At 51.6% G+C, this 27222-nt stretch overlaps 2 protein-coding genes across 2 annotated transcripts; both read right to left on the bottom strand.

Annotated features, from left to right (window-relative positions):
* Positions 1-4448: 4448 nt before the first annotated feature.
* On the bottom strand, positions 4449-11006 carry TMEM221 (transmembrane protein 221; the record flags this gene model as incomplete). The annotated part of the gene is made up of 3 exons (XM_082835175.1): positions 4449-4918; positions 8332-8417; positions 10687-11006. 3 exons carry the CDS (start codon positions 11004-11006, stop codon positions 4449-4451), a joined length of 876 nt encoding a protein of 291 aa, XP_082691301.1.
* Positions 11007-16283: 5277 nt separating this feature from the next.
* On the bottom strand, positions 16284-19716 carry NXNL1 (nucleoredoxin like 1; the record flags this gene model as incomplete). The annotated part of the gene is made up of 2 exons (XM_082836524.1): positions 16284-16614; positions 19391-19716. The coding sequence occupies 2 exons, from the start codon at positions 19714-19716 to the stop codon at positions 16284-16286; spliced, it is 657 nt and encodes a 218-aa protein (XP_082692650.1).
* Positions 19717-27222: the final 7506 nt, after the last annotated feature.

The following is a 27222-nucleotide window of genomic DNA, read 5'->3' as shown; positions in this document are numbered from 1 at the left end:
TTTTTTTTCTTTTTTTAAATTTATTTATTTATCTTTGGCTGCATCAGGTCTTCGTGGCTGCGCGTGGGCTTTCTCTAGTTGTGGTAAGTGGGGGCTACTCTTTGTTGCGGTGCGCAGGCTTCTCATTGCAGTGGCTTCTCTTCGTTGTGGAGCACAGGCCCTAGAGCAGGCAGGCTTCAGTAGTTGTGACATGCGGGCTCAGTAGTTGTGGCTCGCGGGCTGTAGAGCACAGGTTCAGTGGTCATGGGGCACGGGCTTAGTTGCTCCGCGGCATGTGGAATCTTCCCAGACCAGGGCTTGAACCCATGTCCCCTGCACTGGCAGGTGGATTCTTAACCACTGCGCCACCAGGGAAGCCCTTAAAGTGTTTTTAATAAAGTGTTCTCTGGGGGAAACGGGCCCCTTGTTTGCTCTGAGCAATCTCCCTCAAGGTGGCATCTGACCTTCTGTTCTAAATGTCACCAGCACAGAGGACCCCAACTCCATCTGCCACTTTCAGAAGATTTTACCTGCAGAAGTAAAGGTGTGAGACCAGTGGGTGTGATGAGGGGGCAACAGTGGTGACCCTTGTGTGAGTTAGGCAGGGTGTTGGCACATGGTGGGCATCCAAAAACCAACAGCTCTTCTCAATCACAAATAGCACAGTTAAGTGCTTTCAATATCCCATTTATGTCTGCTGTTGCAAAAATGCCATGAAGCTGGAGCAGATGCTATCTGTGCCTCCCTCCCCTCCACAGCAAGTACCTGTGACCCTGCCTGGGGCCTCCTGTGACCAGAGGAGCGTGTCTAGCTGGTGCACAGGGAAGGCTAGAAGTGTGAGGGGTCAGTCCCTCTGGGAACAGCTCTCAGCTAATGCCTGGTGGAAATAGGAGGATAAATATCCCAGCCCCCTCACCCCTGGGCTGGGACCAACTGCCATGTGTGCTCTATACTGTCTCCCTGGGGTGCCCAGGGGGATCGAGCCCCTGTTGCCCTTAGCGCCATCTGCCCATTGGCGCCCCCTGCAGGGTTCCGGGGCTTCCTGGGGTCACTTCCCAGGTAAACCACATCTTGGCAATCATCTCAGCCTTTGGTTCTGATGACCCTAAACCAAGGCAACATCTTTTTTATAATTAATTAATTAATTAGGTTGTGTCGGGTCTTAGTTGTGGCATCTTCATTGGGGTATGCGGGATCTTTTCGTTGCAGTGCACGGGCTCTTCGTTGCAGCGTGCGGGCTCAGTAGTTGTGGCGCATGGGCTTAGTTGCCCCACGGCATATGGGATCGTAGTTCACCGACCAGGGATCAAACCCGGGTCCCCCGCATTGGAAAGCGCATTCTTAACCACTGGACCACGAGGGAAGTCCCCAAGGCAGCATCTTTAACAGATGTGTCTACACCTCAAAATGTACCAGGATGCCAACAGCTACTTATGTCGGTGAGGCCCGTGGAGCTAACGGAGTCATTGATACTCTCCGATTTGGTCCTCACAGCTGTACTATGATGGGATTGGGGGATTAGCCCTATTTTATAAAGAAAGAAACTGAAGTGCAGGTCGCATGACTGCTCCCTGAGCCAGGTCTGTCCAAGCTGGCTCTTGGAACACAAAACCCTCATCAGGTGCCCGGGACAGGGAGCAACCAGAGCGTTTGGCTCCAGCCCGAGGACCAGCCTCTTCCCTGCTCGCCAGATTCTGATCAAAATACGATGGTGCTCAGCACCCCATCCAGGGCGGTGTCGACAACAGGGCCAGGTTTCAGCAGGGACTGTGGGCAGCACTTCCAGCCAGCCTCCCACGTTGTAACCCTGCAGACTTTCCAGGGCTCCAGTTCTTGGTCCCAGGAGGACGCGCGGAGATCAGACTGGGATGAGGCTAGTGAGCACGTAGGGCCCACATTTAAGGAGGTGCTCGCTTCAAACTTGGGGCCCACCTGCACATGAAGGAACCTGAGAGTGAGTGCCTCCTTAAATTTTCTTTTTTTTTTTTTAAGTGGAGGTGAAATTCACATAACATGAAATTCACCAATTAAAAATGTACAGTTCAGTGACATTTAGCGCACAGACGATGTGCAACCATCACCTCTATCTAGTTCCAGAACATTTCCATCACCCCAAAGGAAACGTCATCCCTATTAGCCATTACTCCCCATTCCCCCTCCCCCAGCCCCTGGCAACCACTGATCTACTTTATGTCTCTATAGGTTTGCCTGTTCTGGACATTTCATATCAATGGGATCATTGGCCTTTGTGTCTGGCTTCTTTCAATCAGCATCATGTTTTCAGGGTTCATCCGTGCTGCAGCATGTGTCAGAGCTTCCTTCCTTTTATGGCTGAGTAATATTCCCCTGTATGGATGGATCACTTTTCGTTTATTCATTCATCTGTTGATGGACATGTGGGTTGTTTCCACCTTGTGGTGATTGTGACTAGCGCTGCTGTGAATGCACGTGTACAGGGATTTGTCTGAACCCTTGTTTTCAATTCCTTAGAGCCTCCTTAAATTTTGTACCCGCACCCTAGTCCTGGCCTTGAAGATTAGGCCTAGAGGTCTAGCTTCTAATTCTCCTGACCAGTCCACCAGGTACTCCTTGCACACAGCCAGCTTTGGTCCTTCCTCCTCAACTCTCTTGCCCACCCTCAGAGTCCCCAGGGCCTCCCCCATTCCAGAGAGTTCTCAGAAACTGGAGTCTCCAGTGTTTCCCGGGCACTAGCTATGTCCCGGTGTCCTACGTGACAGGGTTATGGGGTTCCAGCCATCACCACCGCCGTGTGTTCTCACACGAGTGGCCTTGCTTTTCTGGCCTCCGTTTGCCCATCTGTGAGTGGGGTTGTCCTAAGGATTAACTAAAGCCGGAAGTGCCTGGTGTGTGTCTGCAGTACTAGGCATGTGACACGACATTCATTCTGACTCGATCCTCTTCAATGATATTCTCATGCTCACCGAGAGCCTATGCTTCCTGGGTACCCCCTGTGACAGGTGCCATATGGGAGGAGGAGGTCTGTACAGCCTCCCAGGGGCTCAGGAAGGAGGTGATCCAAGCCAACGGGGCACCCAACTCTGTACCTAATCATCAGAATCCTTACCCAAGGTCAGGTTTGGGGACCAGCTTCCCTGCTGGGTGCTGCCACCTCTCTGCCCATGGAGATGGGTCCTGGGGGACTTCAAGCCACTGTGTGGCCAAGCTTCCTCCACCCCTGAGTCCCTGTGTGGCCCAGGAAGGGACGGCTTGGGAGACTTCTGGGGACATCTGTCCATTTGGGGTTGGGGCAGGGACCAGGCCATCCCCACACCCTGTGAAATGCATATGCGTGAAGATCTGTGGGACATGGGCCCCAGACTTGGCTCTACAAGGGGCACACTCTCTGCCCCCTGACTCCTGCCCTTTCTACCCCCACTCCTTTCCCTCCACCCCTCATCCTGGGTCTGCACTTGGCCACGCAGCACGTTTGGACATGGCTCAGATGACATGGAAATAGTGACATGGAGTTTATTTTCAGGTTGTGCAGGACAGGGGTGGGGCCAGGGCCTCCGGAGACCCCCTGAGGCTCTGAGTTATCCACTCCAAGCCCTGTCAGTTCCAAGAGTCCCAGACACTGGCCATCAACCCACCTTTTCCTGCTACAAGGCACCCCGACTGACAGAAGCACAGGTTGACACGCCTGGAGGACCTGCTACGCACAGGCCCCTGGAATGGCTCACACGGAGTCTCACGGGAGCCTTAGGAAGAGGGACCGCTTCCATTCCCATTTTACAGACCAGGAAACTGAGACACAGAGCGGTGAAGCCCTCAGCCACAGGCCCACAGCCAGGAGTCTGGGTCCAGGCCTCCAGGTGCGTCCATGGCCCTGGGCTGCTCTGAGCTCCGCACACACAGGTTTCAAACGCTCACAGCCCGGAAGGAGTCGCAGAGTCTGAGACTTGCACTATCAGCAGCATGGGGGTTACAGGACCTGGGTTCGAATCCTGGCTCTGATGCTCAATACTGGCCGTGGGACCCTTGGTGAGTCACTGCCCCTCTCTGGGCCTCGGTTTCCTCATCTGTAAAATGGACGGAGATGTTTAGAGAAATGCTGCCTGAGCTCTCCCCTCCCCTCCTGCCTATACCAGAATCTTATTCATTCTGGGCAGCTACATTTCCTTGTCTCATCTGTATTGAAGCGTGGCCACATGACTCTGTTCTGGCCAATGGGGTATAAGCAGAAGTGTCCCAAGGCCTCCCAGGAGAACTTCCAAAATCTCCTGAGAAGTCCTGGCCCTCTGCCTTTCTCTCTGAGTGAGGTAAAGGTAAAGGTTGGAGCCCTGGCAGCCTTTTTGTGCCATGAGGCAACCTTGAGGACACACGTCAGGGATGCTGTGAACTGAGAGAGAAATCAAGTTATACTGCTACTGTGGTTGAGCCTGGAGCTATCTCTACAAGAGTCCTCTTCCTGCTGCCTGACCCTAGGTCTCTATCCTTGGCCTTTGGGCTCACACCAGAGTGGAGTCCTTCCCTGAACCCCCTGGCCTGTGGCTCAGGATGCTACGCATCTCATGAGTGACCTCTTCCCAGTGCCCCTCACTGGCAGACAGTGTCCGGTGCATGCGGAATGCAGGCAGGCTGCCCTCCCGGCCTCCCCCTATGGCTGCAGGTGTTGTGGCAGTAACCATGGATCTGAGGGAGTCCCCAGGTTTTGGGTAGGATGAGTAGGGGGTCCAGTGATGGGTACCCTGCTGGGGCTGAGCCCTGGAGCTGGCCTTGGAGACTTCAGAAGGGCAGACAGGGTCGTCTTCAAAGTGCGGTGGGGACAGCTCATGGAGGCCACGGCGGGTGGCCCGGGCGGCCCGGAGTAGAGTGTGGGTCAGCGCCGCCACCAGGACCAGAGCACCCAAGCCAAGGATGGAGGCAGCTGCCGCACCCGTCTCGATCTCGAAGAGAAGCAGGGCGTAGATGGATAGTGCTGGGGAAGGAAACGGCTCTTAGTCAACGTTTGTTCTCCCACCCCTGGGAGAGCTCCCCCACATGGAGAGCAGTTATAGAAAATTGTACATTATGATAGGCACATAGACTAACTCATCTAACCCCTTCACACCCGACAAATACATCATCATCACATCTGTTTTACTATAAAATGGTAAATTGTGTGTTCTGTGTACTTTACCACGATTGAAACAACTCAGATCTCAGGCTTTCTGAATCCCTGTGATTGACCTTGAGTGAATCACAGTCCCTCTCTGGCCTCAGTTTGCTGATCTGAACAACAAGACAGTTGGCGGGGACTTCCCTGGTGGTCCAGTGGGTAAGACTCCGCCCTCCCAATGCAGAGGACCTGGGTTGCACCCCTGGTCAGGGAACTAGATCCCACATGCATGCCACAACTAAGGAGCAGCAACTAAAAATCCCGCATGCCGCAACTAAAAAGATCCCACACGCCACAACTAAGAACTGGTGCAGCCAAAATAAATAAATAAAAGTAAATCTTAAAAAACAAAGAAGACAGTTGACGACCTGGCCTTGAGGACCTGTACTGGTTCTCTGTTGCCCTGTCCGATGTCCAGTTGGCGCCACCATTCTTTTTGGTGGGGACTGTCCTGTGCCTTGTAGGACATCTAGCAGCTTCTATCCACCAGATACCAGTAGTACGCTCCCCCGGCCCTATCGTGACAACCAAAAATGTCTCTAGATGTTGATTGCCAAATGTTCCCTCAGGGGCAGAATCAGTTCCCATTGAGAAGTGCTGGTCCAGTCCCTACCCCTACCCTGGTCACTGGTGTAGAAGGACTGACCCACCACTCTGGCATCAGTGACATGTATGGTTCTAGGCCAATCAGAGCACTGCTTCCCCTGATTATAGTGATTGGTGCATGGCTATCACATGACCCAAGCTCAGCCAATCAGTCAGCCCTGGGACCTTTGCTTGGCCTATGAGGACAGGGTTATTTTCTAACTGCAGCCATTAGGGAATTGGTAGGAGAGAAGCCCAGAGCTGATGAAGGACTTCTTGGCACTTTGTGGGCTGTTTTAATGCTTTCTCCAGCTCTGTACTCTTGCTTTTGAAGATGCCACAATGCATCATGTCTGACATCTTAAGACGAGGCCAAGGACTTTTTTTGCTCTAAACATTTTTTTAAAATATTTTTATTTATGTATTTATTTGGCTGTGCTGGGTCTTAGTTGCGGCATGCGAACTCTTAGTTGCAGCATGTGGGATCTAATTCCCTGACCAGGGATCGAACCCAGGCCCCCTGCATTGGGAGCGTGGAGTCTTAGCCACTGGACCACCAGGGAAGTCCTTGCTCTAAAATTTTTTTTTTTTTTTTTTTTTTTTTTTGCGGTACGCGGGCCTCTCACTTTTGCGGCCTCTCCCGTTGCGGAGCACAGGCTCCGGACGCGCAGGCTCAGCGGCCATGGCTCACGGGCCCAGCCGCTCTGCGGCATGTGGGATCTTCCCGGACCGGGACACGAACCCGCGTCCCCTGCATCGGCAGGCGGACTCTCAACCACTGCGCCACCAGGGAAGCCCTAAACATTTTTTTCTTTTTTTGAAAGATCTTTATAACTATTATTTTGGCTCTGGTTAGCAATGAATGAATGATTGGCTGGACATGCTCAGGAATTCTTGCTGAGTGAGGTCACCTATCCTCAAAAAGAATCTAAATGGGAGCTGAACAAATTCTTAATTTAATGCTTAATGAGGCTGACATAGTTACCTTTGTTTGCCCTTTGTGAGTCTTCTTGTATTTTAGAGTAAGAATATTTTATTCTCCAAGTCTCCAACATTTTTGTTGGCTTATGAGAAGGCTTGAGGTCATAGGTATTGTGTTGAAAGCGCTTACAGAGACAGGCCTCTTTCTCAGGGCACGGCAGGTGATGAGATGAAGTGAGAAGCATTTCTGAAGACCTCATTGGAGTGCCTGGATCCAGCCACACTTGAGGCCAATAACCCCTGATCTTTTCAGATACACGAGTCACTCCATCCACTCTCCTTTTTAAAAAACACACATCCAGGGCTTCCCTGGTGGCGCAGTGGTTGAGAATCCGCCTGCCAATGCAGGGGACACGGGTTTGAGCCCTGGTTCGGGAAGATCCCACATGCCGTAGAGCAACTAAGCCCGTGCGCCATAACTAATGAGCCCACGTGCCACAACTACTGGAGCCCACGTGCCTAGAGCCCGTGCTGTGCAACGAGAAGCCACCGCAGTGAGAAGCCTGCACACCACAATGAAGAGTGGCCTCCTCTCACCGCAACTAGAGAAAGCCCGCTCACCACATCGAAGACCCAATGTAGCCAAAAATAAGTAAATAAAATATATTAAAAAAAAAACACACACACACATCCAGAGCATTTTTGTTTGTTTTTGTTTGTTTTTGGCCACGTGGCACGTGGGGTCTTAGTTCTTAGTTCCCTGACCAGGGATGAACCCACGCCCCCTGCAGTGGAAGCGCAGATTCTTAACCATTGGATCGCCAGGGAAGTTCCACACTTAATAAAATCCAGAGCATTTTATGAAGTCAAACAACAAGAGTTATGCAGAGTTCGCTGCACTGTACATACTAATTCCCACAATGAACCCTAGGCTCATATCTCATGAATAAATCTTTTAAATATATCTTGTAAACTTCTATTTCTCTATTATGGTACTAAGGAAAAACAGTAATAGCAAATCCCTTGTTTTTCAGTCAGCTGATTTTTTTTTCTTCCAGTGAAACAGGTTGTTTATAAGGCTGCCAAGGATCTATGTATGATTCAGCGCTGAGTCTCCAGCACCAGCAACGTATTTTTCAAGATTAGAACAAAATATAAGATGTCAGGAGTCTCTTTAAGAAAGGTGATGAGGGGAAGGGGGGGGGAAAGAAAGGTGATGATTGGATTCCTTTACCAGCATGTTGTGGGTGAGAGAATGTTGATCAAAGAAGAGTTATAAGTCGGGGAAGGAAAGACAGTGCAGTGTGTCCCTCGGGCACTCAGGTTATTAGATTTTACTCTGCTTCATGTTTTGGGATTTAAAATTGCATTTCTGGTTTATGAAGCGTATTTTTTTTCTTAAGCCCTTCTTGAGCTGGATTCAGATATTTGTGACCAAAACAGTTTTTGCTAAGGCCAACCTGTGAAACACTATCTCCAGAAACCACCAAGGACTTGGAAACTTTTATTCAAACCAAATGTAGAAAACTGATGAATCAGAGGTGTTCTGAAGACAGCTGCCATTTATGGAATCCCCACTGGGATCAGATGCCAGCCATGGGCTAGAGTGTAGGAGCCAAGAGTGAAACAGGCAGGCTGCCTCTGGAGCTGACCCCAGTTGTGGGGCTATTACCCCCGGTCACCCCAACCCAGGGCCCTACACCCCATGTTCTATCCTGAGCACGTACCTGCTAAGTAGACGGAGACCCCACAACAGAAGAGGCCGAGGGCCACATGTCTGAGGAGGCGGCAGTCATAGAGAAACCAGTCAGACCTGGCAGGGAGGGGGGCAGGAAGAAAATGGGCTCAGGAGGCAGAGCTGGTGGAATAAGGATGGGGAGGAGAGGTAGGGGGAGTGGTCCAGCTTTGGGGAACTGGAGGTCTATGTGAGGACCTAACCATCCACTCATCTTTCCCCCCACTCATTCATCCTTTACCATCCACCCGTCCCCATCAATTATTCAATCATACAGCCATCCATCCATTTAACCATGCTTTGTTCATCCATCCATCCATTTATTTAAATATCCATCATTATCCATTCATCCATTTGTCATCTGCCATCCATCCATCCATCCATCCAACCCCCACCCACCCATCCATCCATCGTCTATCTCCCAGTCACCATCCATCGAGCAAACCAACCATCTGTCCATTCATCCATCCAGTCACTAGCCATTCCATTCCCCTCCCCCAAAACCCATCCATATACATCAGTCCATTCGAACACCCAACACTAATGAAGCAGCTATTGTGTACAGACACTTGCTAAACATCTGACCTCCATTATTTTACAGACCATAAGCTTATTTGGGGGTGAGAAAACTGAGGCTAACTTGTTATCAGTGACAATAGAAACAGAGATTCCCAAGAGCTGACATGGATTGAGGACTTAGTTTTGAGCCCAGCCCCTTGCTAAGTGCTTCCACTGGGTGCATGCCCTTCTCCAGTCCTGTGAGATCAGGAAAAGGAGAGCTTCCATCATCACTCACCTCCCACCAATACCATGGAAATGGCCTCCTCCCTGGTCTGCCTTCCAACTCCCCTCCTGACCCCTTTTCTGCACAGTGGCCAGAGTGGGTTCTTTCAAACTTAAGTGGGTTCTTTCAAACTTAAGTCAGATCACATCCCTCCTGGCTCACAACTCTCAGTCAGAGAAAACCCCAAGGGCTTCACCACAGCACAGGAAGCGCTATATAATCCAGTACCTCTTGGACTTCCTTGGTGGTCCAGTGGTTAAGACTCCGTGCTTCCACTGCAGGGGGGGGGGGGCAAGTTCAATCCCTGGTTGGGGAACTAAGAGCATGCATGCCACATGCGGAAAAAAAAAAAAAAAAATCCAGTACCTCTCACTTCCTGGCCCTCATCTTCCTTATCTACCCTTCAGCCACACCAATCACCTCTATCACCTTCTAACGCCCTAAGCTCCTTCCTGCTCCAGGGCCTTTGCACTTGCTGTTCCCTCTGCCTGGATCACAGACCCCCAGATCTTCTGCCTCCTTTCCTCCCTCAAGTCTCAACACAGGCCTCCCCTGATGGTCCCATCTCATCCCCCACCCTGTCCTCCTGCACCACATCACCCCATTTTCATCCATTTCCGGCATTCATCACCATTTGACATTACTGATCTGTTTTGTATCTTCATTATCTGTGTCCCCATGAAGGTGGGTCCAGGTCCGCCTGGTTCCTGCTGGGTCGCCAATACCCAATGCTCGGCTCAGCCCCCGGCAGGTGCCCAACGCATATTTGTCAACTGACAGAACACATGCTTTTCAGCACCCCTTGAACTATCAGACGGAGGGTGCACAATTCGGATGGGATCAGATGGTGGAATTTCCCATCCGCTCAGATCCATGGAATCCTGGACAAGGATCCCAGCTCCCCTCCCCCAGCATCCTGGAAGGAAACACTCAGATATGGGACAGCCAAGTCCTTGGCTCAAGGAAGGTTCCGCACTCCACATGCACCCGCCGGCCGCCCTGTCCAGTGCCCATATCCCCGAGCTCAGGTGCCTGACAAGGAACCCCACCCAGGGCCAGGGCACATGTTCTGGCTCTACCAGATTCAAGTTCAAATCCAGTCCACCCCCTTCCAATCCTGGCAGCCTAGAGAGAGCAGACTCTTTTTAACACACTGTTAAAACGGGAGATAATAACAGCGCCAGCCACCCAGGGGGCTTCACTGTGTTAATCCACATTAAGTGGGGGGCACCTAGAGCTTAGGTTTCCATAAATGACAAACGCTATCAACACTGGGGCTAACTGACCCCAGGCCCTCTCTGAGCCTGTTGCCACATCTTTTAAGAGGGGGTCCCAGCTGTAGTTGTACCTGCTGTAAATTTTCAACAAATATAGGATGGAGGGAGGGGATGGATGGAGAGAAGGAGAAAGAGAGGGAGGGAGGGACGGAAGAAAGGAGGAAGGGAAAGATGGATGGAGGGAGTGAGGAAGGAAAGCTCTCCCCCAACCTGAGGCCCAGAGAAGGGAAGCGGCTCCCCCGGGCTTGTCCAGCCCCCAGCCGGGCAGAGGGGCCGGTCCTCCTACCTGCCGGAGCCCGGTCCCCGCGCCATCTCGGCGCCCAGGTGGCCGCAGAGCGCGGCGAGAAGCAGACAGGTGAGACCCAGCACCAGGGCGAGCGCGGCGAGCGCAGCTGCCAGCGGCAGCAGCGCCCCGGCCGCGTCCTCCGGCAGCCCAGGGCCGGCGCCCAGCTCCGGGCCCACCACGTCGATTCGCGGTCCTCGAAGTTCCGCGCGGCCCGCCTGCAGCTGGAACAGCAGCTGCGCGCCCAGCGCCGCCAGCACGGCCGCGGGGATGCCCAAAAGGATCATCGCGGCCAGCACCCGGCCGCCGTACGACCTGGCCATGGAGGGGTCCTGCGGGCCTATGGGACAGTTGAGGAATCAAAGAGATTTTAGGGGGCAGGGGAGTTGCGGGGCGTCCGAGGCCCTCGGCGGTCCAGAGGGGGCGGGGCCGCAGGGGGGGTTTCTGAATATTGTCGGGGCCGCAGAGGGCTCGGGATGCCAGTCGCGGTGAGGACGAGAAAGCTCTGGGAAAACTTGAGACAAAGTCTTTTCTTTCTCTGTGAGCGACAGCTCCTGGCCTCAGAGTTCTGGAGGGGCGGGGCCTGCGGGGGGCGGGGCGAAGAAGGGGCGGAGGCGGTCCCACGTGGGATAAGGGCGCCGTGGCGGGATCCAGAGAGCCTCACAGATCCATAAACTCATTCAAGTGCCCCATTTTCCCCTCCCGCTGCCCCAAGCACCTGTTTCATTGCTGTCTTTTAAGAAAGAAAAGAAACGTGAACGAATTTTTAAATAATTCGCTCTGATATGTGGTCTCTACCCGCGGATCCGGCAATTGGCTGGAATGTCCCCTCTGCTCACCTTCTTTCAAGGCTTTTCAGAAACGTCAGCCACCTCAGAGAGGCCCTCCTGCACCCCCTCCCCAAGCAGCACACCTGTCCTTCGCTGCTAGCCTTTGTTCTTCCCACGGCACATTTTGGGGGATATTATTTATTTATTTTTAAGTTTTAAAAATTGAGGTGAAATTTACACGACATAAAATTAACCATTAGAGAGGCTTCCCTGGTGGCGCAGTGGTTGAGAGTCCGCCTGCCGATGCAGGGGACACGGGTTCATGCCCCGGTCCGGGAAGATCCCACATGCCGTGGAGCGGCTGGGCCCATGAGCCATGGCCGCTGAGCCTGCACGTCCAGAGCCTGTGCTCCGCAACGGGAGAGGCCACAACAGTGAGAGGCCCTCGTACCGCAAAAAAAAATAAAATAAAATAACCATTAGAAAGTGAACAATTCAGTGGTATTTAGTATATACACAACGTTGTGCAACCATCACCTCTATCTAGTTCTGGAATTTCCATTCCCCCCCCTCCCCGATTAGCAGTCACTTCCCATTCCCCCCTCTCAGCCCCTGGTAACCACAAATCAATCTACTGTCTGTCTCTATGGATTTGTCTTTTCTGGACATTTCATATAAACAAAACCAGACAACATGTGGCCTTTTGTGTCTGGCTTCTTTCCCTGAGCATAAGGTTTTTAAGGCTCATCCATGTTGTAGCACGTGTCAGTGCTCCATTCCTTTTTTTTTTTTAACATCTTTATTAGAGTATAATTGCTTTACAATGGTGTGTCAGTTTCTGCTTTATAACAAAGTGAATCAGTTATACATACACAAATGTCCCCTTCCCTCTTGCATCTCCCTCCCTCCCACCCTCCCTACCCCACCACTCTAGGTGGTCACAAAGCTCCTAGCTGATCTCCCTGTGCTATGCGGCTGCTTCCCACTAGCTTTCTATTTTATGTTTGGTAGTGTATATATGCCCATGCTTCATTCCTTTTTAATGGCTGAATAACATTTCATTGTATGGGTGGACCACATTTACTTTACTCATTCATCTTTTGATGGACATTTGGGTTGTTTCCACCTTTTGTCGATTGTGAATAGTGCTGCTAAGAACATGCACATACAATGATTTGTTTGAGTCTTGTTTTCATTTCTTTTGGGTCTACACCTAGAGTGGGATGGCTGGGTTATATGGTAACTCTCTATTTAACTTATTGGGGAACTGTCTGTTTTCCACAACGGTTGCACCATTTTACATTCCCACCAGTAGTGCACCAGGCTTCCAATTTCTTCATTTCCCTTCCAACACTTGTTATTTTCTCTTTTTTTTTTTTTTTTTTGTAACCATTCTACAGGGTGTGAATGGGTATCTCATTGCAATTTCGATTTGCATTTCCATAATAACCACTGAAGTAGGGTGTCTTTTCATGCCTTTGTTGGCTATTTGTGTATCTTCTTTGGAGAAATGTCTCTTCATATCCTTCGCTCATTTGGATTGTTTGTCTTCTTGCTTTCCTGTAGCACTTTACATCTCTGGCAGCGCACCATGTGCATTTTCCCACTATGTGTGGCCCGGTAGTGGGGGAGGGGTGGCTGCTTCAGACCGTAGAATGTCTGCTTCAAGTGTCCACTGCTGTGTCCCCTTTGTGTCTGGGTCTGCACCTCGCACACAGTAGGCTCTTAATAAATGCTTGTTGCATGCATGAGTGAACGGATCGCTTTGTACTCCTGCTCTGTAATTCTTGCAAAGTTTGAAATATCAAAACTGAAAATGGTTTCAAAGTTAACACATTCCTGATAGATCCAGAATATAAGAGTGAATGAGGTCGACATGGCCTCCTGCAAGCCATCTCTGTCTTAATGCATTTGGGCCTGAAAGACAGCATAGTCATCACCTAGGCTTTACAGATGAGGAAACTGAGACACAGAGAGGTTAAGTAACTCCCTAGGTCACGCAGCAAACACAGACAGCCTAGCTCCCACCCACTGCTTTATATTGCTTCACAGAAATGTTATAGATCCCACTGGTTTTGAATTTCCAGGTCTCTTCTCTAATTTGGGGAGCCATTTTTTTCAGGTTTCAAAATTTTGGGGTCTTCTGGGAAAAGTTTTTGGGCCTTGAGCCCTCAGCCCAGTGCCTGATGGGTAAAATGACCCCAGGGGAGAGAACAGGGTGACCCTTCAGCAACAGGTGGCTTCTTCCTTTGCTGTGTGGCTTTGGGTAAATCCCTTAACCTCTCTGGGCCTCCTCATCTATAAGAGGAATCAGTTTATTCATTCATTTATTCACCAGGCGTTGGCCCGACACACCCAGCCTTTTTCTTCATCGCCAAAGTTAGAGTGAATTTTCCATGTTTTACAGGTAAGAAAACGTCTCACATTGGGATAGCTGGGGCTCAGTGATTTGTTTGGAACAGAGTCCTTGCTCTGTTCTGGGTGTTGGGGATACACAGATGTAAGATAGTGGCATTTATTCATTCAAAAAACATTGATGGGGACCCGTGCCCCCCTGGCTCTGGGGACCCAGTGGTGACAAAGGCAGGTCCAGCTTGCCCTTCTGGGGAGGAGGTGAAAACACACGCTAAACCAGCCAAATAAAGGGGCAATTCTATGCAATGGCCAAAGGTCATTACAGCCCTCTCTTAGACTTCACAATTATTTGATGGAAGCTGGGCGGTAGTGTCACAGATACCACAACCTGGCACCCCCTTTGAATATGGGGGTGATTCTCTGGTTTGGGGGTGTCTGGTTTCAATTTGGAAATTTAACCCTGCAAGTTGGCAACACTCTATAGGTGACACTCTGAGAGTGATCTTGTCTGCCTTGGCCAGACGCCAAGCTGTCCCTTCCTCACCTTAGCTGTGACAAGCAGGAGTAGAGATGGGGATGGGAGGTTTGATCCCTATCTACCAGGAGGGAGACTCAGAGACGGCCAGTGACCTGCCCACATCACACAGCCTGACAGGACAGGGAGTGGACTTCCCTACCTCACTGCCCAGGGGGCAAAACCTGGCCACTCTCATTCCGTGCTGGCTGAAATAGTAAAGATATTGATGGGATGTGTGTCCTGTGGTTTGCTCTCGGGAAGGATGTTTTTCAACTTCTTTTAAAGGCTGTCGGTGAGCCAGCGACCTAAGAATTTAAGAGCCATTATCACAGGGTTTAACACAACCATTTCACAGATAGGCCTAATTAAAGTCAATGAAGGGCAAGATGTGTCTGGAACCAGAGCAGGTGGCATCACCGACCTGAGCCTCAATTTCCTCACTTGGAGATTGGGGGTTAGGGGTGAGCAAGAAATGAGGCACTTGTCCAGTCCCTAGGCCTCCAGGGCCTCCCAAATCCCGGAGTCGCACCGCCCTCCTAGCACACCCTTTCCGGAGACTGGGAACAGGTGTGGACTGCACCTCATTTGCATGTTTGGCCCCTCCCCTAGGACGCACCTCCCCATCTCGCCGCCAGGCAGCGCCAGAGGCAAAATGAAGAGGTTCATGTGCGGAGCGAGCTCCGGCTCTGGGTCCTTGGCTGACCTGCCAGGTAGGACCTTGCCTTACTGTCATTTTCCAGAGGAAAGAAAGGAGGCGTAGAAAGGGAAGGTGACTGTCCTACAGTCACACAGCCGGGAAAGGGCTCCAGACTAGGGTTTTTGATTTCTATATTCTGCTGTCTCCTCGTGAATCCCCAGGGTTCACCAGGGACAGGTGAACCCTCGCTGAAGGTCCTGGACCCAGCGCACACGACACCAAATATTGAACTGCATCCCGTGCAAACTACAAATCCGTTGTTAAAGGATTGCTGTAGTTTTGCGCATGAAGCATGTGAACAACGCCATTTAGTGCACGGCGGGCCGAGGGTTCTCAGCACCATCATTTGATTTTGGTTTGCATTTTCCCATTTTGGAACTTGTAACCACCCCTCCTCCCCAAGTCTTAAAAATATTTCTAGAGGCCCTTGAAAAGCTCTCCCTGCTTCACCACCCCGGCCGCTGGAGAACCAAGACAGGTCCTGGGCCTGCCAGGTCCTGGGGGGGAGGGGGAGGGAGGCCTCACACAGAAACCTCCATCATCGGCCCTGCGCTAGGTCTCACCCTCCACCTGTGGCGGGGGTGGGGCGTCCGAACTACCTCAGGTCCCGCCCTGCTTCTCCCCCGCCATTTCATTACACAGCCCCTCGCCCCCGCTGAATCCTGAGGGTGTGGAGGGTGGGCCGCAAAAAAGACCCTTCCTGCTCCCCACTTCTCGGCCTTTACTCTGCATCCGGGGAGCTCAGAGCAGCTCCACCCTCACCGCTCCTCTGTTCTTCGGGCTGGGCTCAGAATACAGACCGCCTCCCCAGCCCGCGGCTCCGGCCTGACGCGACGTCCCCTCCCTCCTCCTGGCCTGAACTCAGAATGGTCCCCTCCCTTCACCCCGACTCCACTTCCCGTCCCGCTGGGGCTCATCAGAGATTCTGCTTGCTCTAACCGTCAGCCTTCCACCCTGGGGCCTCAAAACAGCCCCCCGGTCCCGCCCACTACCGGGAGGTCGGGGGGTGGGGGTGGGATGAGGGCTTATCACAGACTCGCCCCTGTCTGTCTGTTCTGTCCTACCGGAGGGTTCAGAGCAGACCCCCACCCCCTAGCCCCACCCACCCTAGGGGAGGGGGAAGGACTCCTCATAGACCCGCCCCTGTCTGGTCTCTCCCACCAAAGGGATCAGAACAGCCCACTTCCGCCCCAGCCCCGCCCCCGCCCTCCTCAGGGGTTTCATCATGGACCACCCCCAGTCCGGTCCACCCCTCCAGGGGTCAGAACAGCCCCACTGACCCGCCCTCGGCCCCGCCCTCCTGCCCGGGGTCGCCCCCTCTACCCCGGCCTCGTACGCCCCGCGCAGCCGGGTCCACTCTGTACTTGCGGCGGCGCAGTGGTTCGGTGAGGCTCCGCGGCGCGGGGTCGTCCAGGTCCTCTGGCAGCAGGAAGCTGCGGTCCAGCACCTCAGACGCCTCTTGCCAGTTGGCGAAGCAGGCAGGGCCCAGGCGCCGGATCTCGTCGGCCGCGTCGAGCGTGAGCACATCCCCATTCGGCTTGAGCACCACGACCGCCGGCAGGCGCTCCACGGAGAACCGGCGCCCGAGGTCCCTGCGGGGCGGGCGGGTCAGTCCGGTCGGATCCTTGTCCTTGACCCTATGCTGAGGAGCCCCACATCCCTCCTCCCAGTACTTACTGAGCGCCTTCTGTGTGCACTGTCCCATGCCGGCCTCTGGGGATGCCCAGGAACCAGAACAGGCCAGGCCACACTGGCCTCCGGGCTTTGGCTCCAACACCCCAGACATGCTCCCACCACAGGGCCTTTGCACTGGCCGTGTCCTCTGCCTGGAGCACTCTCTCCAGACATCTGCGGATTAAGACCCTGTATGCTGCAGACACCTAACCTTAAATCTCAACGCCTCTCTTTCTCTCTGCTGATGCGCGGCTCTCAGCATCCAACACACTGCATAGTTTATTTCTCCTGTTTGTCATTTTCTCCCACAATAGAAAGTAGCTTCACTAGGGCTACTTTCTGTCCCTATTCACGAGTGTCCCCAGTGCCCGAAACAGTGCCGGGCACAGAGTAGATGCTCAGGAAATGTGTGTGGGATGAATGAATAAACACTGACAGATTCCCTAAAGAGATACTAAACTGAGTAAAGGACTTATGGTCAGAGAGGACCTCTTTTAAGGAGGTGACCCTGGAGCTGAAATCTGCAGGAAGAGGAAGGGGAGAAGTGGGGAAAGTTTTCCCATGCAGAGTGCACACAGCTGGTGCAAAAGCCTGAAGGTCAGAGGGAGATTGGAGTGCAGCATTGATCATAAAGGCCCTGCAGGGCCATGGTAAGGAGTTTTTGATTTTGTTTTCTGTATGAGAGAGAGCCAGTGAAAAGCCATCCCAGGAGACCCCCAGACCAAATCTCCCATCTAGGCCAAAGCCCCACACAGTCATCATGAAGTCAAGTAGGCTACCAGACTGGTCCCATCACCCATGATTCTTAACTTCCACCCACGGGGTTCTTGGGTGGCCCTTTTCCAGGCCTCCTTACAGAGACACATAGTATTGATACTTGCAAAATCCCACAGGAGTAGGTTGCCAGACTTAGCAACTAGAAATACAGGACACCCTGTGTGAATGAATTTGAACTTCATGTAAACAACAGATAACTTTTTATAAGTATGTCCCTGCATCACGTGGGACACAGTTATACTCAAAAATTCTTCATTGTTTACATGAAATTTATATTCAACTGGGTGTCCTGTATTTTATCTGGCAACCCTGTGTGTGGGAGGGGTAGGGGGTGGGGACTCGCTCTCTCTGTCTGGATACTTGCCTGGGTGAAGGCTTTGTGGAGAGGACCCTGCCTCAAACAAGGTCAATGTTTGGCTATGATCCCCTTACAGCTGGCATTTCTTCCCCCAGGGGAGGGAAATGTTCACCATTTGGGGAAAAGAACCTCCTCAGCTGCAGAAGGCTGTGGGAGTGAGCAAGTGTGCCAACTCTGAGAATGTTGGGTGGGGATGAAGGTCTCCATGACCAGAAACTTCTAAGTTTGTAACAAAATTGATGACGTCAGTAGAATGGCGCAAAGTCTGCAACTCACTTTGAAATGGTTCAGCACAAACTCCACGTGCATGGAGATAAAGCAAATGGCAAAAATGCCCAAGGGTTTCATTGTGTGCTCCTTCCAACTTTTTGGTATCTTTGAAATTTTTCTTTTATTTTTCCTTTGGCCATGCCACACGGCTTGCAGGAAACTTTTCATAGTAAAAAATTGGGGGTTAAAAAGAATGAGGGACTTCCCTGGTGGCGCAGTGGTTAAGAATCCGCCTACCAATGCAGGGGGCACGGGTTCAAGCCCTGGTCCGAGAAGATCCCATATGCCGCGGAGCAACTAAGCCCGTGCGCCACGACTGCTGAGCCTGTGCTCTAGAGCCTGTGAGCCACAACTACTGAAGCCCACGTGTCTAGAGCCCGTGCTCCGCAACAAGAGAAGCCACCGCAATGAGAAGCCCGGGCACTAAAACGAAGAGTAGCCCCCTGCTCGCCGCAGCTAGAGAAAACCCGTGCACAACCACAAAAACCCAACACAGCCAAAAATAAGGAAATAAAATAGAAATAAATTTATAAAATAAATAAATAAAAAGAATGAAAGTCTCACTGTTGAAAAGGGGAAAGTGCAAATAGCCACAAACGATCACACTGTTTATTGGGCAGCTCCTTGGACGGCTGGAACTCAACCATCTCTCTCTCTCAGCTCCAGTGCCCTCCATGGCTCCCAGCTACTCTGAGGATCATATCCACGCTCATTAGGTGGGATTTGGGGCGCTGCTCCACATGCTGCCTTCTTACTCCTGGTATGACTGTTCCCTGAATTGGCTGTTCTTTGCCTGAAATCCTCCGAGCCTTTGTCTGGGTTATGTCCTCTGCCTGGAAACCCTTCCCTTTCCTCACTCTTCACCCTCCTATCCTCCTTGTCCTTGGTGGTGGTGGCGGGGTGTCTCTCTTTAAAACCATTTCCTCTGGGAAGCATCCCCTGACCCCCAAATCTCAGCAAGGTCTCCCCATGATATTTCCTCATGACATCCTCCCTTTGTCCTTGGGAACTACTGCAGTTCTTTATTATGTATTTATCTGAGTGTTTGAGTCTTTGTTTCACGTTTGTGGTCCCCCCTTCCCAGGTTGTAAACTCCCCAGGGAGCTGGATGGAAATGGGCATATGTACCCCTCCCCCGCCCCTCGCCCCCAGTTCTCTGTTCTGATTGGCCTACAGAGGGTGCTCATCAACTTCAGATGGAACAGATACCTCAGTAAACAAATACTTCACTTTCAGCAGAAACAGCCCCTCCTCCAGGAAGCCCTCCCTGACCTCTCCTCTTACCTCACCTCTTCAGGTCATCCTCGAAGGGCAAGAAGAGCCACTTCTTGGGCATGTCCCTGAGGAACAGGTCCTGCTGCTCCTCTGTCGAGTCCTGGGACACGTATACCAGAGCCAGCTGGGCTGCCCGCAACACGTAGAACTCATCCGTGAGCCGCACAAAGAAGTCCTTGAGGATGGGTGCAAAGGCCTGGCACTTCGGGCACGAGCCGGCACCAAAGAACAGCAGCACCAGTCGGTTTTCCAGCCGGCGGCTAAGCTCAGCCTCCGTGTCCAACTCATCCTGGTCACTGTTGTTTCGGATCAGGACACGGCCAGAGAACAGGCAGGCCATGACAACCCTGGCTGGGTGCTGGGGACAGGGCGCAAGGACCTTGTGTGACCCCGAGCCTGCTGACTGGCTGCTGTCCCAGGATTAGGAATTTTTAGGAGGCCAGTTTAGAACCTCACTAATCTGCCTAACCTCGACCTGATTCTTTGCTGCCTCTGAGGGCGGGGGGTCAGCTGCTCATGGGCCTGTCTCAGCAGACAGCTGCTAAGGCATTAAAAAAGCAGGCTGACATACTGGTGTGAAAATATTTTGTTAAATTGTGATGTAAAAAGATACATGCCTCTTCATGAATGCATTCGGTAATCCTAAACCACAGGGCTCGACTAATTAATAACAGTGATTTCTAAGTCGAGATGAGCATAAATGATATTTCAAGGTGTCTGCCTGCCATGACCAGGATGTCCTGTGAAATTATCTTTGATTTACACGGGTGACAAAGTCACAGAGCTGGCCAATATCTGCTTTGATAGGACATGAGAAAACAGGCTAAATTCCAGTTAGAAATTAATAAGAATAAACTTTTTTTTCTTCCCTTCGCCCTCCTGAATTCTGTCTGAACAGCCCACCTTAAGATTCCATGGTGAGTAAGGGTGAAAATCATGGTCACAGTATTTTGCGGCCCTCTCCCACCAAGCGCTGGGAACTAGTTCTCCTCTCCTTGAAGCCAGGTTGGCTCCTAACTTGCTTTGACAGATAGAATGTGGTGGAAGGTGTGAGTTCGCAGGATAAGCCTTATTCTCACCTCCCACTTTCACTCTTTTGGAATGTGGCCTCCAGATGCCCCATGTAAGGAAGCTGATCTAGCCCAGAGGTTGGCAAACTTTTTATGTAAAGGGCCAGGGAGTAAATATTTTTGACATTTTAGGCCATAGAGTCTCTGCTACAACTTTGAATTCTCTTATTGTGCAAAACCATCTCTAGACAATATGTAAATTAATTTATGTGTCTGGGCTCCAATAAAACTCTACGTACAGACACTGAAATTTGAATTTCATAGGATTTTCATATGTCGTGAGACATCAATCTTTCGATTTCGTTTTCAACCGTTGAAAAATGTAAAAACCATTCTTAGCCCGCAGTGAGCAGGATTTGGCCTGTGACCCGTTCTAGCCTATTGGTTGAGAGGCCACATGGAAGAGAGCTAGATGCCCAGCCAACTGCCACACGTGTGATCTTCCAGCCCAGCCACTGACAGAATGTAGCACAGTGACTGTGCCAGGTGAGACCAGCAGAGGGACGCCCAGGTGTTACTGACCAGGGTTCTTGGCCTCCTTAATCAACAGAAATTGATCAGAGGCCAGACAAGAAGTTCAGGCAAGGCTTTACTGGGGCCCCTGCTGCAGGCCCCTACTTGCAGAACCAGTAACAGTTTCCCTCGCTGGCTTGCTTGCTGAAGTGGGGGCAAGCTGGTTCCTTATATGGGGTGAGGGGAGGGGTGTGTCCAGGGGTTGGGTCGGAGGGGCGGCTTTGGTGGTTTGCCCACCCCTTTGGTGGTGGTGTGTGCAGGGGGCATGCGCAGTACCCCGCTTTTGCTCCCAGCTCTTCAGAAGTGGCAGTTGGGGTTTTTTGGGTCTTTTTGTATCTTGTCCATAGTTTGCCCTAACCGTGCGTGCAAGCAGTTCTTTTTAGTCCCTTATAGTTTCTTTGTACTCATATTTTGTTGCTTGAGGAGATTTTGTCCAGGTGCAAGCACTGCAGCAAAGGGTCCCAGGTCCCAGGTCCCAGCCTGTCTCACAGGCGACCCATGGGATCCTGAGAAATAGTTGCTTAGCCTTGGATGAAGCCACTCAGTTTGGGGGTGATTTGTTATACAGCAATAGGTACCCAGAACACCAGGTCTTGAGGACTTTTCTGGACCTGGGGAGATGTGAGAGACGGAAAGAAACTTAGTATTGGCTTTAAACAATAAAAACGAAAACCACAAAATCCTCATTCTCAAGAGTTTACCTTGTCAAGGCTCTGTGGCTGGGCCCATCCCTGATGGGCCCACCTTTCATTCTGATAGGGATAGAGTAAGATACTTACACAGCTAGAAGTCCCACTAGGGGAAGATAGAGAAGGACTTCAGGACGTCACCGGTAAACTAGACACCAACCAGGAAATGCCCAGGTCATCTGGCAGCTAAATCAGAACATTTTGAAACTAAACACTTACTTAGGCCACTACCACGGAAAGAATGGATACAAGACCTGCATTTGGCATTGTGAGGTCTGTAAGATAACCTGCCCTGAAAAACTGCCTTCCCGCGGGTAGCTTACAGAGGAATATGGGGGAAAGGTGAAAGAAACTAGGGGAAAGGTGACATTACACTGAAACCTGAGATAAATTAGCATATTTTAGTAGATGTTACCACCTTTTTACAAATAATTGGGTTGGCCGTAAAGTTCGTTCTGGTTTTTCTGTAAGAGGCTATGGAAAGACCCGAACGAAATTTTTGGCCAACCCAATACATAAGATTTAAGTAGCGCTATGACAGTCCCAATTAGACAATACAAGCTTAAAGGAGGAGCTAATGAGGTAAGCCTTGACATCTACCCAAGAATGAGGAAGAAGGGGGTATTCTTCCCTACCTACTTTTTCTTTGATTATGAAAATGTAGCCACCTTTGTTCTCAGGACAGCAGAGCTCCCTTGCCTGCCGGCTTGTATCCTTCACAAGAGTCCTATAGTATTAAATCCACTTCTTGGCACTTCCCTGGTGGTGCGGAGTGGGTAAGACTCTGCAATCCCAATGCAGGGGGCCTGGGTTCGATCCCTGGTCAGGGAACTAGATCCCACATGGATGCCACAACTAAGAAGTGCGCGTTCTCATGCCGCAGCTAAGACTGGCACAGCCAAAAAAAAACCCCACCCCACTTCTTACCTATCACTTTGCCTCTCGTTGAATTCTCTCTGCACCAAGACACAAGAACTGGAACTTCAGTAAGCCCTGAGACCAGGCGTGAAGTTTCAGCTGGGAGATTGTGGGTTCAAGTCCCATCTGCCAGAGATTGTGGGTTGGAGTCCCATCTGAGGTGTGCGGTTTCAATTCCCTTTAAAATTTCCTGGTTAGAGTTTCCTCTCTCTGCCAGAACCATGGGAAGTCCCAACTTATTGTGAATTCAAGAGATTACTGAGAGCAAAACTATCTCAACAATGGAGAACTCTTCTAAGATGTTTACAAGGTATGAAAATAAAGGGAAACCTCACAAAAATGGAGTTGGGAGGCCAGAGGGGGAGCTCTCATGCAGTATTACTCAAGGTCAATTACAGGAAGAACTGTCAATTACAGGCCCTGACAGAAGAATCATCAATAGGAAGGAATCACCAATTACAGGCACCAAAAGAAAGGATGTACATTGCATCTCCTACAAGAAACCAACTACCCCAGGAACTCAGCCAATGAGAAACTCTCATCACCCTGAACACTCACTTTTCTCCAGTGGATTTTCCTTCCAAACAGTGCCTCTCAACTTCCTCCTTTTTCTTTTTAAGTAAATTTTTTAAATTTTTAATTTTTATTTATTTTTGGCTGCATGGGGTCTTCGTTGCTGTGTGCGGGCTTTCTCTAGTTGCGGCGAGTGGGGGCTACTCTTCGTTGCGTTGGGTGGGCTTCTTTTGTTGTGGAGCACAGGCTGTAGGCACACGGGCTCAGTAGTTGTGGCTCGTGGGCTCTAGACTGCAGGCTCAGTAGTTGTGGCACACGGGCTTCGTTGCTCCGCGGCATGTGAGATATTCCCGGACCAGGGCTCGAACCCATGTCCCCTGCATTGGCAGGTGGATTCTTAACCACTGCGCCACCAGGGAAGCCCCCCTCCTTTTTCTTTATAAAATAATGTTCCCCTCCTTTTTGTTGTCGTTGTTGGACTTGTCTATGGTTTTCGCTGTAGGTTGCTTGTCCTGAATTGTAATTCCATGCTATTTCCCCATAAACCCATCTTTGCTGGTAAAATAACTTTTATTTTTCAGGTCAACATAGGTGCCAGCCTTGTGTGTTCAGAACAGCCCTACAAGGCCTGTATGGTTTTACTCCCTTTTGCAGGTGAAGCACAGAGCCTGGGAGAAGTCACCCAGCAAATGATGCCTGTCAGGCTGCAGAGTCCCTTCCAACTTAACTGGGCCTTTCAACTATCCCAGAATTTCCGAACTGTAGCCCCCATGCAGTTGGGGCCAGGTCATTCTCTGCGGTGTGGGGCTGTCCTGAACATTGCAGGACAACTAGCAGCATCCCTAGCCTCTACTCACTAGATGCCATAACACCCCTATCCCCACCACACCCGGTCCCACGTTGTAACAATTGAAAATGTCTTCCCTGGTGGCGCAGTGGTTGAGAGTCCGCCTGCCGATGCAGGGGACACAGGTTCGTGCCCCGGTCCGGGAAGATACCACATGCCGCGGAGCGGCTGGGCCCGTGAGCCATGGCTGCTGAGCCTGCACGTCCGGAGCCTGTTCTCTGCAACGGGAGAGGCCACAACAGTGAGAGGCCCGCGTACCGCAAAAAAAAAAAAAAAAAAAAAGTCTCCAGGTGTCACCAAGTGTCCAAAGGAGCAGGATTGCCCCCTAGTTGAGAATCACCGCGCTAACTGGTCACCCTGCTTATATTGGGTTGACTGGTGGCCCTTAAAGAGATATATCCAAGCCCTAACCCCCAGAACCTGTGACTGTGACCTTATTTGGAAAAGAGTCTTTGCAGATGTAATTAAATTAAGGATCTCAAGATGAGATGATCCTGGATTATCTAGGTAGGTCCTAAATCCAATGACAAGTGTCCTTATAAGAGGCAGAAGAGGAGAGGACACAGACACACAGGGAGAAGGCCATGTGAAGATAGAGGCAGAGATAGGAGTGATATGGCCGGAAGTCAAGGAACGCCTGGAGCCACCGGAAGTTGGAAGAGGCAGGGAAGGGTCCCTGGAACTTTCAGAGGGTATGAGGCTGTTGACACTTTGATTTCTGACTCCTGGCTTCAGGGAGAACTGAGAGACAATACATTTCTGTTATTTTAAGCTACTCAGTTTGTGGTATTTTGTTATGGCAGCCCCAATAAACTAATACCCCTACCGTAGTGGGCACTTGAATTTGGCGCAGAGAAATGGCTCCCTCCCACACGGCGCTCATGTTCTTCTGATAGTGCGATTCCCATGCTTTGATCTTCCGGTTATTTTATTTCAACGTGTGCTTCATTCCTCTTGTTCTTCCAGAAAGTTCCAAGAACTCCCTTTGCTGTGGCCTGCAGACCCATGTGGTCAGCCGGGGAAGGGAGATACCCATCATTCTGTGCCCCCCACCTACCGTGTGCCTGCTCCCTCTCCAGACCAGAAGCCCCTCGTGAGCCTTTCTGCACAGCGCGCGGGAGGTGGGCGTTACCACCCAGAGGGCGAACAGTGTGCTGAGGGGAGAGGTGACCTGCCCAAGGCCACCCAAATGGAGAGGCTCAGAGCCTGCTTTGGCCCTGAAAGCTGAGTTCTGTCCCTCTGTCCAGGCCTCAGTTTTCCCTCCTGTGAAACAGGGATAGGATCGTTCCTTAACCAGTCATCTGAAATCCCTGGGGACAGTTACGTTTTTGGAATTGGAAATTTTTCAGATCTTAGGAAGGTAACAGGGCGAAAGCTGCCATGTGTTGTGTGATGTCCCTGGGGGGCATGGGGAAGCCCCTATGTAAAGGGATAAATAAAGGATAAACAGGGGTAAAAAGGGATCATTGATCACTGAAAACAGCCAGGGTCAGTGCCGCGGCAGTGGTCCCTCCGCCGGAGTACTGGCACTACCTTAAGAAAAAGTTGGGTTTGCAGAGCCTTTTTGGGGATTTGGGGATTGCTGACTGAGGAGAAGAGTATCTCCGTGCACGGCATTTGGGATCTTAGTTCCCCGACCAGGGATGGAACTTGCGTCCCCTACAGTGGAAGCACAGAGTTTTAACCACTGGACCACCAGGGAAGTCCCACGTGTACGATTTTTTTTTTTTTTTTTGCGGTACGAGGGCCTCTTACTGCTGTGGCCTCTCCCGTTGCGGAGCACAGGCTCCGGACGCGCAGGCCCAGCGGCCGTGGCTCACTGACCCAGCCACTCTGTGGCATGTGGGATCTTCCCGGACCGGGGCACGAACCCGCGTCCCCTGCATCGGCAGGCAGACTCTCAACCACTGCGCCACCAGGGAAGCCCCCACGTGTACTATTTAGTCGGGGCTCAGTAAACTTGGTAAGATGGAGGGAGGAAGAGAGAGAAGAAAGGGGGAAGGGGAGGAAGGGAGGGGAAGAAGAAAGAGGAAGAAGGGAGGAGGAGGGAAGGCAGGAGGATGGGGGAAGAAGGGGAAGAGGAGTAGTAGGGAGGAGGAAGTGGGGAAGGGGAAGGAGGAGTGGGTGGAGGAGGGGGAGAAGGTGAGCAAAGGGGAAGTGGAAGAAGGCTAATGGGGGGCCTTGAAGAGGAGAAGGGGGAGGGGGAGAGGGAGGAAGGGGGGAAGTAGGGGGAATCAGGGCAAGATGGAGAAGAGGGAGGAGAAGTGAAAGGAAGAGTGAAAGGGGAGGAGGACGGTGAGGAAGGGGAGCAAGCTGTCTGCCCACATTTGTGAATGAATGAATCTCAACTCCAGCTAGTGTGACAGTTCCAGGCCTCAATTTCTTTACCTGTAAAGTGGGGTGATCGCAATAGTGCTACCTGGCAGGATAAGAGTGCTGCTGTAGTTACTGGGCATTGCTGACTCCACTGACCCCCGGTTGAGAAAGTAGGGGATCAGTGACTGGCTCTGGGCCTGTCCTTCAGATCTGCCTCCTCGTCCCCATTTTACCCACCCTAGGTGGCCCGCAGGGACCAATGGCAGCATGGGTGCACTAGCGCACACGCACGTGCACCTGTGTGTGTGTGTGTGTGTGTGTGTGTGTGTGTGGAGGGGAGCGCCTGACCGGTCCTGTCCTCTAAATGGTGCTGGAAGCAGGCCCTGGCCACCTCCCAAGGAGAGTGCTGAGAAGGTCGGCCAAGCTGCGCAGAAAACAAGCAGGGTGGGGTGCGCAGAGGGGCAGAGGAAAGGGGAGTTTGGAGAGAAGGAGCCAAAGCAGAAGCCCACATGGGCACAACGCAGTCAGAGCAGGTCCCAGGAGTCTGCAGAAGCAGAAGCCCCGGAGGGGAGTCCTCTGTCTTGTACTCACTGTCGCTGCCTGAGCTCTGGTAACCCTCGACAGAGCAGCCAAAGCCTGAGGGTCTGTGAGCGGCTCCAGGTCAGCCAGGGAACAGGGTGGTGGGCAGCGAGGCCAGCACTGGCCTGCACCTGATCAGGGGGAGGGCTTTAGGGTCTCTAGGTTAGCATTTAGGACCTTGGGATGCAAATAAGGGACTGTGGAGTTCCTGTGGAAGGGTGGGGAACTGGTGTGTGGATTTTGCCCTCCCTGGGCTGCTGCGGTGAGACTTAACTGACAAGATTTAGGGATATCGATTTGGGATTAGTTGGGTCCTTGGAATATATCTTTTTTTAAAAAAATTTATTTATATTTTTTATTTTTGGCTGCGTTCGGTCTCTGTTGCTAAGCGCGGGCTTCCC

This window comes from Leucopleurus acutus, assembly GCF_964270905.1.
Source record: "Leucopleurus acutus genome assembly, chromosome: 3".
Lineage (NCBI taxonomy): Eukaryota > Metazoa > Chordata > Mammalia > Artiodactyla > Delphinidae > Leucopleurus > Leucopleurus acutus.
This window is presented reverse-complemented; position numbering and strand designations above follow the sequence as displayed.